Source organism: Rhamphochromis longiceps, linkage group LG6 (assembly GCF_057381845.1).
Source record: "Rhamphochromis longiceps isolate RC_006_pf linkage group LG6, R_longiceps_female_GT1.1, whole genome shotgun sequence".
NCBI classification, from domain to species: Eukaryota; Metazoa; Chordata; class Actinopteri; order Cichliformes; family Cichlidae; genus Rhamphochromis; species Rhamphochromis longiceps.
Genome location: NC_140562.1, coordinates 7824083 through 7840056, shown reverse-complemented (window position 1 = coordinate 7840056; position 15974 = coordinate 7824083). Strand labels below are relative to the sequence as shown.

Genomic DNA, 15974 nt, shown 5'->3' with positions numbered 1-15974 from the left:
CAGAGGTTGATCACAACTCCGCTGACAAAAGAGGATGAGTCTCCTAAGTTTCAAGTAGGGAAGGCACCAGCTCTGACATAAACGGTAGTAACCAGACCGAAAAGCAGCGCACATTTTGGTGCTTTAATTCGGTGCTTTTTTTTCCTGAGATGTCATACACTTTGGATTCTAGCCAATCATTTTACCTTTCCGAGGATAGTAGGCGGACCCAGGTTCGTACGTTCTTTTAGAGCAGATTAAAAATGCCCAAGGTGAAGAGGTCAAAAGTCTGACTGTACTTCACAGCAAAAGTTGCAAACTCAGCAGCCTGCAACAAGTGCTTTAAGGTGATTGTTACATCCTGTGAGACTCCTACCCCGTCTGTCTCTCTCACTCTCCTCTCTCCCCAGGACACAGCTGCTCTTGATTAGCCTCATTTGCCACCTGAATCCAGTCAGCAATCACCTCTGAGGCTATTTAATTAGGGGACGAGCTGTGAGCAGGGTGGTTTTTCCCCTCTGTGGTCGTATGTGGTTTTCTGCTGGGTTTTGGACAGACAGCCTCCTTGTCATTTGTAATAAAACTATATCATTTGTAATAAAACTATATTATTACAGAATAACTCTGTCTGTTTTCCTTTTCATTCTGTTTCCCGACTCATTTGTTACTGGTCCCCTCACTCGCATGCCTAGACCCCTTCGGGGGGAACGTAACAGTGATACTGTGCAAAGGAGGTAACACCTCGAATCTGATGAAACACCTAGTGACGTATAGCATTTTGTTAAAAGCCGAGAAATGCGGCGTATTTGATAGCTTGCTGCGAGACCTCACACCGTGCACATCTACTGTGGGTGGTTTGCCTGTTATCGGACCCGGAGTTAGCAACATCCCCCAAAAACCCGAAGAGGAGACTCCTGGCCCCTAGCCCTGCCAGTGTGGCAGAAATGATGACGGATGATGATGCAGCAGCAGCCGTTCTTCTCTGCGGGAGTAGCTTAATGTTGTTCGTGTGTAATTTACGTTGAGTAGGCTAACCATGTTATTAAATTAATGCATGTAAGGTGAACTAGCAAACACCGTCGTAGTTACATGCGGCTGTCTTGTTGTTTGATGGCAGATGCTCCCTTCACCCTGGCCAAAAAGGCTGAAATGACCAAAGAAAAAGAGGAAAACAGCTAAACATGAGAGGTTTTTGGACAAAGTTTGTGTTTTTTCCTTCTTTTTTTTCCCATTGATTAAGCACTGCTTCCAGCCAAGAGTGATACCATAAATCCCCTATAGCTGCAGAAAAGGCTAACATTGTTATCTTTTTACAAAAAAACAGCTGAACATGAGAAGTTTTTGGACCAATTTTGTGTTCTCCATTCTTTAAGCACCGGTTCGAGCACCGTTTAAGCACCGGCACTGTTTCAAAAGTACCGGTTTGGTACTGGTATCGGATAAAACCTAAACGATACCCATCCCTAATCACAAGTGGGGCCCAAGTTTTATTGCACCTTCACAAGCAGACTCATTTTCCTCTTGAGGGCTCTGGACATCCTGTTGCAGAGGAGATGACAGTTGGTCGGACCTGTTCCTAGACTGAAGAGATAAGGATCTGCTAATAATTGATCTGCTGTGCAATGTTCTTTGTTTGGGAGGTATAAAAGGGTTCAGGGTGGTGTCTTTCCCTCAGAAAACCAGGTTAGGACTGTCATCTGAACGTTTTTCTCCACTGCAGTGTTTTTCTTGCTTTTTTTAATAAACCTCACTTCAAAAGACATGCTCGCCTGTTGGTTGCAGTTTTAATCAAGATTTTCCATAACAGGGATCACTTGGAAATTCTCATTTTCCATGAAAACATGCAAGAAATTGTTGCGAATAGGGGATATACAAAATGAACAGGACATTGCAGCAATTACAGCCATAGGAGACCATTCTGTCAGTCCTTCAAGGTAATCAGATGATATTACACCCCATGCTTCCTGAACAATTTCCCACAATCAGCGTGGCTTGATGAGTCACCCTCTGTACCATATGTTCAAGCTGCTCCCACAACAGCTCAACAGGGTTCAGATCCAGAAACTGTGCTGGATACTCCATTACAGCCAGAATACTTGGCTGGCTTCTTATTCTTTAAATATTGCTGACACATTGTGACAGAAGGTGTTTTTGGAGTCATTATCCTATTGTAGGATGAAATTGGCCCCAATCAAGTTCTGTCCACAGGGTATGGCACAGTGTTGCAAACTCTTGTTCCTTTCACTGTACAAATCTTCCGGAGCACCCCCAGCCATTACACAGCACTGTTCTTGCATTTTTTGCTTGTTCTGCATCTCACAAATACTCTTCTGTTTGAGCCGAAGGCCTCAAACTTAGACTCATCTGTCCACAACACCTTTTTTAAGTTATCCACTGTCCAATGTCTGTGCTCTTTTGCCTATCTCAGTTTATTTTCTTTTTTGTTGTTCAGTCTAAGATATGGCTTTTCATGGCATGAAGCCCAGCATCCTGAGGTCGCCTCTTCACTGGTGATTCTGACTCTGGTGTTTAATGGGTGCTATTTAGTGCAGCTGCAAGTTGACAACCTGTGAGGTGTCTTTGTCTTAAACTACACACTCAGATATGAATTGAATGTTATTTGAATTGTTTATGAAATGAATTGCATAAAAAAAATATTTAATTTTTCAAAATTGTTAGTGGGTTGTGAAGAGCGCTGAGTGAAAGTGTTTTTGTGACGGAAATTTAAAATGACAAAATCTGTACGTTGGCTGCACAGTCCTTTTAAGAAAACTAAAATGCTTACCTTTGGAAATGCTTCCCCAATTTTTAAAGCAGATCCTAGCTTTGTTAAAGGGTGTATTGACTCCACTCTTCCTTGCACCAATTCCAGTTCTCAGGTTTTGACAACTTCCAGAATTCCTGCCAACAAAAGCTTTGCATGGTGTTGACCTTCATCAGAGTTTGCATCAGCCAAAACCAATTTGTGAAACTCATCATGCTTTCATGACCTAAAGGTGAATGGGGAATTCACCCTTTACCCACTCATTTTTGGTGTTACTACGTATGTTCTAGAGTGCACTTAAAACATGGGAGGGGCATGGTACCAACGACCCTCTGCCTGATAGCAGCTGGTGTCAGCACGGCCCCTCACGAGAACCCTCAATTACATGTATTTAAAATTGAAAGGTGGGCACCGGCACCACAGGCGAGGCTGAATAAACAAACTGTCCTCTGGATGCCATTTAGTGTGCCAGACCGGGGCCCGCAACAGCAGCACTGCCAAGCCCCACAGGACCCAGAGCGGCCCACCCAACCCATTTACTTTTGGGATAAGACATTTGTTTGTAGTATTTATTTTTTCAGGAGATCTTAGGAATCCAAGACATAGAAATAGACAGACATTTGTCATCCATATAATATTAATAACACAAACACAATAAGAATTCAATGCAGTGACAGTGCAACTCCCTTAATCACCAGATAATTCAATTTAGTTCAATTCAATTTTATTTATACAGCATCAAATCACAACAATAGTCACTCTTAAAAATAATACAACAGAGAAAACCCCAAAAATCATATGACCCCTATGAGCAAGCACTTTGGTGACAGTGAGAAGGAAAAACTCCCTTTTAACAGGAAGAAACCTTCAGCAGAACCAGGCTCAGGGAGCTGTGGCCATCTGCCATGACCAGTTGGGGTGAGGGGAGGAAGACAGAACAAAAGACATACTGTGGAAGAGAACCAGAGAGGCCTGCATTTGTATAGCGCTTTACTTAGTCCCTATGGACTCCTCCTACTGTGCACCAATAACAGTCAATAAGGATTAAAATGATTTCAGTGAGTGCCTTATGAAGGATTTGTTTCTTGCTGTTTTCCATCAGACACGTATTCTCTGTAAAAGAAATACATTACTCTTTGTAATTGCAGTGTTTTGCGATCCATTAGTTAATTCATGTCATCTGTTTTTTTAATCCATCGTGAAGTCCCATTGTAAAGTAAAACTTTTGTCAACCTAATCTTTATCTTGATCAAAGTAGGCAAGGTATATTTTTCCATAGTCTTCTTAGCAATCATTTCTTTTTGCTAGTATTCCTTCAGCCACTTGTCTTCCTAATGTGTCTACTTCTGTGCAGGAACAAGCTCATCTATACTTAGGTTGCCTTCCAGCCTTTTCTCCATGATGGTAAGTAGCTTAACCCCGTCCACCACCAGCTGGGTCAGTGCGACCTCGGTAAAGCCAAAGGTTGCCATGTTGCTTATATTATAGAGTTCCGGGGAATCTGGGAAATGAGGAGATTTGGAAAGTTTAAATCCAACACTGACAGTTAGTGGTGTGGGATGTAGCAAATGTGGTATTGATCTGATACCAGGTAAATACAGCATGAGTATTGCTAAAACCAAATACCAGTACTGATACTGACCCACGTCATCCCTACTTGTGGCCCGTATATTGACGTGAAGAAATATAACACAATTTGGCCCTTGAAGTTACACTTTTTTGTTAGGGAGGATTTGTTCGTTGTTGAGTGCAATGTTAAAATAAGTTCTTTAAAAAGCAAAAACTGATTTAATATGAATTAATTCAAAACTTAGTCAAAGTTTTGAAGCTATGAAATATCAGATCTAGGTCTTCTGTTTACCTGTTTTGTCCATGTTGATCCTCAGTCTTTTCAGAACATCCTTAAGGTGTTTATGTGTGGGAAGGTGTTGCAGTTTGATGAGGACGCTGATCCTCAGACCTGTACCCACATTAGCCGGGGAGCTCGTCACCCATCCCAACTGCTGCTTCCAGATAAAGGGATGTCTGAGACCTCTGTAGTATTTTTCCAGCTAGACACAAACAATCAGTCTTCATGAGTTCAACCTGGTTTCCCTGGTGGAGCGTTTGCAGTTACTTTTTAAGGCCTTAAGTACTTTTTCTAGAACTAGCATAAGTGAAAAACAAATATCCATCCATTCATTTTCTATTGTTTATCTGGTGCTGGGTTTCAGGGGCAATAGCCTAAGGAGAGGAGGTCCAGACACCCCCCCCCCCACTCCCCCAAGCTGCCTCTTCCAGCTCACGTGTTGGACAACTGAGAAATTCCCAAGCCCACCTCACCCCCACCCACCTCAGATGTCTTTTTTCAAGTTGGAGGAGTAGCCCCTTTTCTGTGAGTCACTCTTGAATGACTTGAACTCATTAGCTATTGCAGCCAGAGAAAACTATCTCCAGTTTCCACTGCTTGTATCAGTTTCATTCTTTCAGTCATTACTCATGACCATAAGTTAGGGTATAGATGTAAACTGACAGGTCAACTAACAACTTCTCTTTCATACTCAGCTCCCTCTGATCTCAGGAAGCCAACAAAGCAACATCATCTACCTTCTGCCACTTGGTTCTGCCTAGAAATTTTGACCATAAAATTTATGATTTATAGTATTGAGCCCTGTTACATTAAATTTATACTGGGAATGAGTTCAACTTATTGCTGGGAATCCAAGTTCTTACTGAGATTGTGCATGGACTGAATAGCTCATAGCAAAAGGCTAGATACGCCATATTCCCTAAGCAACTCCCACAGGATCCCCCAAGGGACGCATCTGAATCCTCTCCAAGTCCACAAAACACATGTACACATGATAAACTCCCATGCACAATCAAATATCATTGAGAGGATAAAGAGCTCATTCAGCACATGACTAGGATGGAAAGTGCATTGTGCTTCCTTGCTATAGATCGGATAATAATAATTATAAAATTGGTCAGTAGCCAGCAAATTAGGGTGTCCTGGTGCCATGTGCACTTATAAACATTAGGATGTTTATAAGTGCACACGGCACATCTTAATTCTTGTTGACAAATTAACATTTCAACAGAAGTCCAATAACAAACCTGACTTGTTGCCCAAGTCAGTGTTGAAGTTCCCTGTTAGGACAATGAAGATGCTAGGTGGGGAACACTCAGCACCACACCCAGCAGCTTCAAGAAGAGTAGGGAATCTCAACTGTTGTTTGGTGCATAAAAGTGCAAATGACAGTCAGCACCTATACCCAATCTGAAGAAGCAGAGAGGCAGCCCTCTCATCCACTGGGAATAAACCCAATGTACAAGCAACAAGTTGGGGGAGGGGGTACAGTGAACATTTTATTAGGATTATTTATTCATTTATTAAAATTTACCTTTTGCAAGCTGATGCAGATGCATTGAAAAGCTTCAGCCACATTGGCATCTTCTCGCATTGATACCAGCCTGAGGTGCTCATCTATGTTGACCCAGACCAACAGGCTCCTGTTTTCACTCACCCTGCATGAAAAATTATGGCACATTAAACATCTGACTTTAATTCATTTTAAACATCACAAGCTGACAGTGACTATAGATTGTATTTAAAAGATGGATGTAGCCAAGATTGTAAATGAACTGACTCTTATATAACCCAGAGCACTCAAAGCAGTTTATACAACATGCCACATTCACCCATTTACATAAGCACTTTCTTCTATGCTTTTAAGTGCTTTCTGACTAACATTTACACACATTCATACTCTGATGGCTGTATTGGAGAGCAACTTGGGGTTATTATCTTGCCCAAGGATATTGGACATGCAGACTGAGGGAGCTAGGGATCAAACCACCAACCGTCCCATCAGTAGATGACCTGCTCTACCTCCTGAGCTACAGCCACCCCCATATCACTTATTAGTTTAAAAAGTCCTGATTTTGAAATCTCAAGCTGTCTTTTAACTATTGCCATTTCATTTCATTTTGAAAACTGATCGATCTTGACAACCACAAAACAGGTCAGTGCTAAAGTATACCCTGCTTAATCTTCTAGGTACATATAGTGACCATAACACGAGGTGTAAGGATTTTAGGTCACACAGACAGACATGTTTTACATAGCTAAAACAACTTGGGTTCAAATTGACCCCAGAGGAACACCGTATGCAAAATCTGTAAAGCTCACTGAATCTTTTATTTATGCTTTAAATGTTTTACACTTCTGTAACAGTGTCTCTCAAGAAAGATTATGGCATTTATGGGAATCAAACTTGTAACTACCTGCGACCAGAGCAGGTTCTATATCCAAGAAAACCATACTGACCAAACTGCCCTGGCATCAGGCCAGTCCCGGGCCACACCTATGCGGAGCTGGAAGGAAGTTGGAGCTTTAAGATTCAGCTCACTCTGTTGCTCTTGGCTTAAGTCCGTTAGTAAGAGAAGTCGACCTGCCAGCTCCTGTTCCAGTTGCTGCAAAGCTGAAAAACAGGAGATTGGTAACTAGTTTGGTGTCATTGGTACCTTGTTGACAAAAAATCTTACAGTTTTTCTCCATTGGTTTGGCTCATTTCTTGAAACAGAAATTACATTCTCAAAACTCTAAGATCATTTGGCAAAACAATCTTATAGTTTAGCACAACACTATAGCTCACCTGCAAAAGCTCATATCTCTTCCAAAACTGTTCACTCGGGCTTCAATCTAAATCCCTTTCTCATTTAAACAGTCAGTGTCTCCAAAATGGCAAACATCCTTCTCAATAGCTTTGGCTCATTTCTCGACACAGATCGGACATTCTCATCATTCTTGGTGCTTTTGTCAAAATAAACCTGGATAGTTGATCACAACAACATGGTCCACCTGCAAACGCTCATATCTCTCCTAAAACAGTTCCCTCATGTGTCAAAACTACATTTCTTTCTAATCTGAATAGTCAGTGCCCCCAAAATGCATCGTCCCTTTGGCATTGTGTGAGTACTGCCATACAAAATGTTTAGATGTTTTGTCACTATGGCAGAGGACCAACAATATACAACAGAAAAGAGTAGCCTCCAAGGTTTGACATCACTCAAACTACCAAGGAAATGATAACCATTTTTTATTCACACGCAAAGAAAATTTCATACATATGTAAAAAGAAAATGTACATTACAGTAGTAAATTGTATGAACACAAAATCAAAAAACAAGGACTTATTCAGTGGTTGCTGTCCACTGTCTTCACCCTCCTGATTATTTACACGCTGTTGTCCGTCTGGCCACAGATTCTCGTCCACATCACAGCGGATACTTTCTCTTGCAATGCAACGAGGGAAGAAACGGTGTGATGCCGCAACCATCCCCTGCATTGATCTCCTGTAATGTCGTCACACGCTGCGTCCATAGCATGGAGCAGGGACGGCTGATCCTGAGCATGATGCTCATACACTCTCCACCTCCAAGCAGAGAAAAACTCCTCTATCGGATTGAGGAAAGGAGAGTAAGGTGGTAGGAACCCCATGACCAACCTTGGATGCGTTGCAAACCAGCTCCTAATGAGTGGGCTATGGTGGAAATTGACATTGTCCCACACAATTACATAAATGGGTAGGTGAGGCCCTATGAGACCTCTCTCATTTTCAGGGATAAAATCGGTATAAAGGTGATCCAAGAAGATGAGGGGCTTGTGTGTGTTGTATGGATTGTATGGATTAAAATTGTTGATTGAACAGTTATACACCGAGTGTTGTTCTTCCTTCAGCCCAAGGATCAAAGAATTGGGAGGTTTTAACAGGCATCAAGGGTTAACTGTCACAATTAGCAGTTTGCTTAAGCTTTTTTTAATACTTTCTCTTTATTGATTTTCATCTTATTTTACATACAGAACTAAAGAGGGCAAGGGAAACTAACACATTCACATATGTTCACATATTCCAAAATACACAACGCCTTGTTTTACTTACATATATTACATATTGCACAGGTGCATGTTCCATTCAAACAAATTCGCAGCTGTCCCTCTGCATCACAGAGGTATCAGTTTCTAGTCTCTTGACGTATAACGATCCCATCATTCCCAAAGTCTCTCTCCTTTCTCCTTCTGTAGCCGCAGTGAGAGGGTAATCAGTTCCATATGATGAATTGTGTTAATAATGTCTGTAACCAACATTTAGTAATTGCCTTTTTGAATGCAACCATAAAAGTATGAGTCTCTTTTATTTATATCCTCAGGGATATTCTCAAGGTACATGGTATTAAAGGAGAAGTCCAGTGTTACTTCCAGCACATCCATCACCATTTGTTTAATCTCCTCCCAAAAGGTCTTCAGTTTAGGGCAGAAGACATGAAAGCAACCTGCAGCGACCTCCCCGCACTCCCTCCAGCATGAAGCGCCTGAACCACTTATTTTGGATTTCTGCTTTGGTGTGATGAAGAATCTAATTAAATTCTTCCATCCAAAATCTCACCATGTTAAAGAATTTGTGGTAGATAACACATTTTTCCACATCCGCAACAATCTTCCTCTGAGATAGTTATACCTGCTTCTTTTTACCATTGATGACTTACATATCTTGTTGAGGTCTTTTTCATAGCTATAAAACTTCTGTACATTTTGCCTATAGTACCTCTTATAATGTTCTCACCATAAGCATCCATAAATATTTGGATCACCCCACTAGCATCTGCGTCAAGCATTCTAATTTCCTTCCGGAAGAAGCTCCGAACCTGTAGGTAACGATAAAAATCTTCCCTGCCGATCTCTTAAATCTGACACGTCCTCAAAATTCATCAGCTCCCCAAGATTGCAGTGATTCCATGCCTGGACAACTCCCTGAATTTATGGTCTAACAATGCTGGAAGGAAGCGTGGGAGATACGCTGGCCATCCCAGCAACCCTATTTCCCTATTAAGACCAAAAATTGTAATCACATCTGCCCATTTTTTCAGGGAAAAACTTACACATAAATTTTGCATCTGATATGCCTGTGGTAAACTCTCAAGAGACCCCAGAACCAGGCCCGGCCCTAACCAATCTGGCGCCCTAGGCAAGATTTTAGGTGGCGCCCCCCTACATCGGCAGTGTAGTGTATGTACTCACAAGAAACTGAATAGCTTTGTCTTTGACCTTTTTTTTTTACTTAAAGAAAGCAAATTCACAATCAGAATAATTAACAAGATAAAAAAATATATGAATAAATAAATGAATACAAAAAATAAAAAAATGAATATATGAAATACAATAACACCGCTTGATGCTGCTGCAAAACTGGTGTGTTGTGCTGCTGAGGTGGAGGCAACAGGAAGACCGCTTGATGCTGCTGCATCATGGCTGGGTTGTGCTGCTAAAGCTGCATCACTGGTGGGTTGTGCTGCTGAAGTGGAGGCAGCAGCGGTAGATGTGGTAGATGGCCCAGGGGTGGGATTTAGAAACTTCAACAGTGCATCTGAAGAGAGGAGTATGTGACACCACTGAGTATTAAAGTCTAATAATAAAAACATATGATTCCAGGAATAAAATGAAATTATATAATATAAATGAAAAACCAAAGAGATATATGTATGATGTTAACTGATATGCAAATTAGATTAGATTCAATTTATTGTCATCATTACAGTGAAATGCTGAATAGCAGAATGCAAAGTAACAGTATAATATCATATGAGAATGTTATGTTATGATTATCTTTGACCGAATCACAGCAGTGCTCATATTAAAAAACAGCATTCCCTCTCATGTGATATTGCTTAATTAACATTAATGATGTGCACTTTAACAACTAGGCTTACAACTATAATATATACAGGGGTGGAAAAGTGACTATTACCTGCAGGGTAAACGTTAGCTAACCAGAAGGCAATAACAATGTAAACAAAAAACACCTGCTTAAAAGATGAATACAAATGAGGAATGGTGGGAAAGGTGGGAGTACTGTAATTACCTAATGTTACATTATTATTTTCCATAACAATTTAGCCCCCTCCACAATATTAACTGACGTTAAAACAGTTAACTAGCTATTTATTGATTAGCAATTAGCGAATCATGTAACATTAGCTTAATGCTAAAAATTTAGGTTACTATCACATTCAGACAAATAATTTCATGTAGGCTAACGTTACCTACCTCTGTCTTTTTCTCGTTTCTCCTCCTCTTCTTTTCTCTTTTTTCTTCCCTGGGCACCTGACAGTTTTGGCCGTTTTGACATCTTGTGTTGACTTTTTGATGTGGTGACGTCCAAAAGGAACCATGATACCGGGAGGGAGGGGGCGCACCGTGCGGGGGGGGGCGTAATGTTCTAACAAATAATATTTCTATTAAATAAGCTTTACTTTGCATTTTAATTAACGTGGGATTATTTTTTGTATTTAGAAATAATAGTACCAACTTTTTTTTTTTTTTTTCCAACATTTGTGGCACTGGCGTGGCGCCCCCTGATGGACGGCGCCCTTAGCATTTGCCTATACGGCCTATGCCACGGGCCGGCCCTGCCCAGAACAGACTGTATTGGGAAATCCATCAAAGAAAGCTCAATGTCCTTCCATTTTGCCTCAAACTTAGAGTTACACCAGCACACTAGAGGTCTGATCTGGGCTGCCAGATAGTAATCCCACCTCTCCAGATCTTCATATATCTTCTTGTTCACCCAATTATAATTAACTTCATATAACGATGCAAGGTCTTTTGTCAGCAGGATCCCCAAATACTCCATTTGAGATTGATGTCATCCAAATCTATATCTTGCTACCAATTGTCTTGAGGGGTTAAAAAAGAATGTCAAGATTTGAGTTTTTTGAATGTTTAGTCTATAACCAGACAGTCTGCCATATTCTTCCAGTATTTTCATAAGCAGAGGATTTCCCTCTTCCGGGTTTCCTAGCGCTACCAGCACGTCGTCTGCATACAAGCAAATTTTATTTTCCACGTTCCCTGTTGTAACCCCCTCCAATCGAGTCTCTTCCCTGATGCATTGAGCCAACGGTTCAATGAAAAGGTTAAGGAGCAGTGGGCTCAACGGACAGCCCTGCCTACAGCCACGTTGTAGTGTTATCTGATTTGAGAGGCTTCCATTAACTTAGATCCTCGCTGTTGGAGACATATAAATCATTCTTATACATTGAATAAACCTGTCACATAGCCCAAATCTCTTCAACACATGAAACAGAAATTCCCACCCGACCGTATCGTATGCCTTTTCCACATCAAGCCCAATTAGAACTGTTCCAGTTTTCCCTTTAAGTATCTGGTCAATAATATGAATGGCCCTTCTGATATTATCGTTTGTTTGTCTGTTACCAATGAAGCCTGTTACATTGATGCCCACGCTGATAGAGGAGGCAGCGGCATCAAGTACTTAACCTCTTAGCCAAAATCGCAGCAAATAGTTTATAGTCTATATTTAACACGCTAATAGGTCTATAACCTCTGGGGTCAGTTTTATCCTTCCCTGCTTTTGGTATGACAGAGATATACGCCTCCCGCCACGATGGTGGGAGCGCCCCCCCCACCCACTCAGAGTGTAATTAAAAGAGGCCTTTAATAGCGGGATTAAGGGTTCCCTCATCTGCCTATACCACTTTGGTGGAAATCCATCACATCCTGGGGCTTTAAAAGTCTTGAGTTTTGAGATCCCAGTGTTAATCTCTTCTGCTGATATTCCTCTGACGAGTTTTTCATTCTGCTGCTTACCTATAAATGGTAGATCTAGGCTGGATGAGAAATTCTGAATCTTATGCTCATCTGCTTTATCCAGTTGTGTGTATAGCTCAGCGTAATATTCTTCAAATGCTCTCTGAATTTCTTCGAGTTTATTAGTTATCTTATTTGTCTTTAAATTTCGAACTTTATGAATAGTGTTCTCCTGTTGTTGCCTCCTGAGTCTCCATGATAATAGCCTAGCAGCTTTGGGTCCTGCCTCATAACACCGTTGTCTATTATATTTTAATTTTTTTTCAATTTCCTCACTTAAAATTTTGTGGCTCTCCTCTTTAACCGGCAGTTGTTCCAATTATTCCAAATTTTCCTGTGAATCTGACAGCTTTTTTGCTCTCACCTTCTTTAGGACTGCACATTTTGCAATAATTTTACCCCTAAGGTATGCCTTAGCCACATCCCATAAAATTGTAGGATTAACTGTTCCATTGTCATTGAGTTCTAAATATGTTTTTAACTCCTGTCCCATTTCTCTTTTAAATGAGTCATTATTTAACAGACCTGTGTTAAGCCTCCATAAGGTGTTTTTGGGGCTAGCTTTAAACCCAATCTTCATAGTTAGTCCCGAATGATCAGATAAATCTCTCTGTCCTATTATACAATCCTTCACTCTGTAGAGATCTTTACTAAAAGTAAAGAAGTAATCAATTCTTGAGTACATATCATGTCTTGCTGAATAAAATGTAAATTTGCGTTCATTTTTGTGTAAATATCTCCATATATCTATAAGCCCCAACTCAGATAACATTGTTTTTACTTGTTTCTCTAATTTAGTTCCCCGCCGGTCTCAGCTAGTTGTAGCCCATTTTGGATGGAGAAGTAAATTGAAATCTCCTGCACATATACATGTTCCAACACTTTCTGTGGCAATAAAGAACCCTCAAAGAACCCTGTACTACTACCAGGGGGTGCATATATATTACACAGCGTGACGTCTTCCTGTTCCATTTTCCCTTTCACCAACACAAATCTTCCCTCTTTATCTTTATGTTCTCCAGTAAACTCAAAACCAACCTTGTTCGGTATCAGAATGGCCACTCCTCTTTTTTCCCCTGATCTATGTGAGGCATAATAAATATTTTTGAACCCCATTCTCTTCCACTTCTCAAGTTCTTCCTTTGATAGATGCATTTCTTGTAGAAACGCAATATCAATTTGTTCCCTTTTTAGCTTTGAAACTATCTTACTCCTCTTAATGGGATTCTTTATACCATTCAAAGACAGTACCTTATAATACCGCATATTAGGGCTGGGCTATATCATACCGTTCACGGTAATACCGGTGTAATTTTGGGCACCGATAGGAAAATGAAACATGGCGATAGAATATGGGTAAAACGCGCATGCGCAGTGCCTATGTTTACATACGCACATGGCGGCGACGCAGAATGAGAAGAGCGAAAGTGGATCGTTAAATGAAACGGATGAACCAGAATTGGTTTGTAAAAATGCTGCAACTTCAGTGGTGGAACTGGTTTAGCTTTCGTCCGTCAGATACACAACAAAGCACTATTTTTGGTAGAGAATGCTAGCGGGCCGTCGTTATTACCATATTGTTTGGAAAATACGGCACAGTTAAAATCAATCCTTTGATTTTTCTGAAAATCAACAGAGCCCCTTATAATCCCGTGTGCCTTATGTATGAATTCTGGTTGTGTTTACTGACCTCGAAACGATTTTATGTACACGGCGCTCAAAAATCTGTCAAATGTTTTAGTACGACTTTGCTAAGCTACGAACCCACACCGCTTGATGGATTGTCGGAGCATTACGGCTATCGTAGGCAGGCGCCTCGCGGAGTGATACGTACCTGTGGCGGAGCGGGGGGTGACTTACTGGGCTTAAGCCCGGGTTGTTTTGTCAGAAGCCCGGGGTCTTTTGGAGTGTAATTTTTTCATAGTTAGATGCCTGGCTGACAACTGTATAAAACAAAAACTACACACAATATTCGAAGCACATAGTGCACACTGTGGGAATTTACGACTGTGCATAAATCCCCCCTAAAATTGGTATGATCCGAGCTCAGACACTAAGCGGGGCGGGGCAGCTGCTGCCTGCGAGTGCGCTGTTGGAGAAACGCAGCCAGGCAGAACTGAAGTTCGACCAGGTACCAAAGCAAATCATTCGTACTGTACAAATAATGTAAATATGACGGTGCATCACGAAAGATTGATATCAAACTGATCACTTGACCCATATTACGTTACTTGGTCTTCGAGTGAATCAACAAATGGCGAAATGAAAAGCCGAACAACAACAATGCTGTTTCTTTAGAGAGTCTTAGCTTACATGTGTGTTTATTTCATATTTTCAGTTGTTTCCCTCCACGGCTAAATAAATCGGTTTCAGTAATGTACTGATATACAAGAATGGACATAAGGAGCTTCTTTCAAAGAAAAAACTCTGGTAGATGTTATTTTATTGATTATGCTTTGTATGTTGTTCAGTATATTTCTATGCAAAACAAGAGGAATTTCAAAACACAGCAGTTTATTCACAGTTGAAACCAGATATTTACATACACTTTATGGAAAACACAAGAACATTTTTTTACTGTACAACATCAATTTAGAGTAAACTTGTTTGTTTTGGATAAATAAATATTGAAATATCTTTTGAATTAGTTAAATGTCAGAATAAAGAGAGACAGAGCGGTCTATATTTTATCACTTTGATCAAATTTAGGAGTACATATACACTAAGTTTATTGTTAATTAATAAGAAAACTCCAGAGATTCCATTCTGAGCTGAAGAAGCTTCTGATAGGTTAGTAGAGTCCATGTGAGTAAACTGGTGGCACAGCTGTGGATGCATATAAGGCAAAACACAGAGTCTGTTTCTTTGAAATGGGAAAATCAAGAGATGTCAACCAAAACACCAGGAAAAGAACTGTGGAGCTCCATAAGTGTGGCTCAATTTTGAATACAATTTGGTGCCATTTGCAATTAAGAAATACAGATAGTTTCTCTCTTTGCTCTTAAAGTTAACAAATATGTTTTTTATATTTATCAATCTAAAAAAAATTAACATTTAGTCTGATTTGATGTTACAATTAAAAAAGTGTTTTTATCTGAAGAGTTTGTAAATATCTGATTTCAACTGTATATTTGATAATTGTTAGCACAAAGAGGGAGAGAGAGGAGAATGAGGACAGAACAGAGATGAACAAGAGCAGGTGAGACAAACATGTTAGTCACATGGTTGTTTACCAAAGTATCACTGTATCACAGGTCCTCATGTATCTCGTACCTAGTGTTTCTTTTTAGGTTTGCTATTTTTCAAATTCTATATTTATTAAGTTATGCAGGCTTGTTTGCACAACAAGGCTAAATAATTATATAAACTTTTCTCAATCTAAATAGTGTACTTTGGTAGAATTAAAAAACAAGTGTAGTGCAGGTCTATGATGATTTTTAGTGCTACTATCATCTAGTTCTGATTCTGGTTCTGTCTTGGTTAAGTCCTCAGTAGTCCTGATTTTGAAATGTTGTAGTCCTGTTTTAATTCTGGATCAGTTCTTGGTCTGGTTGAATTGGGGTTTAGTCCTTGTGTCTTGAT

General features: G+C 40.3%; 1 protein-coding gene across 2 annotated transcripts in view; it reads right to left on the bottom strand.

Moving 5' to 3' along the window:
• Nucleotides 1–3478: 3478 nt before the first annotated feature.
• LOC146667437 (creatine kinase B-type) overlaps nucleotides 3479–15974 on the bottom strand; it is a 39001-nt gene continuing 26505 nt past the window's right edge. For both annotated transcript variants that reach the window (XM_085409146.1, XM_085409145.1), the window contains exons 6-9: nucleotides 7053–7206; nucleotides 6127–6250; nucleotides 4605–4794; nucleotides 3479–4244 (exon numbers count right to left, since the gene is read on the bottom strand). In XM_085409146.1, coding sequence (XP_085265272.1) covers nucleotides 4084–4244; nucleotides 4605–4794; nucleotides 6127–6250; nucleotides 7053–7206 — 629 coding nt within the window. In that variant the 3' untranslated portion in view covers nucleotides 3479–4083. The remainder of the gene's footprint in view (nucleotides 4245–4604; nucleotides 4795–6126; nucleotides 6251–7052; nucleotides 7207–15974) is intronic.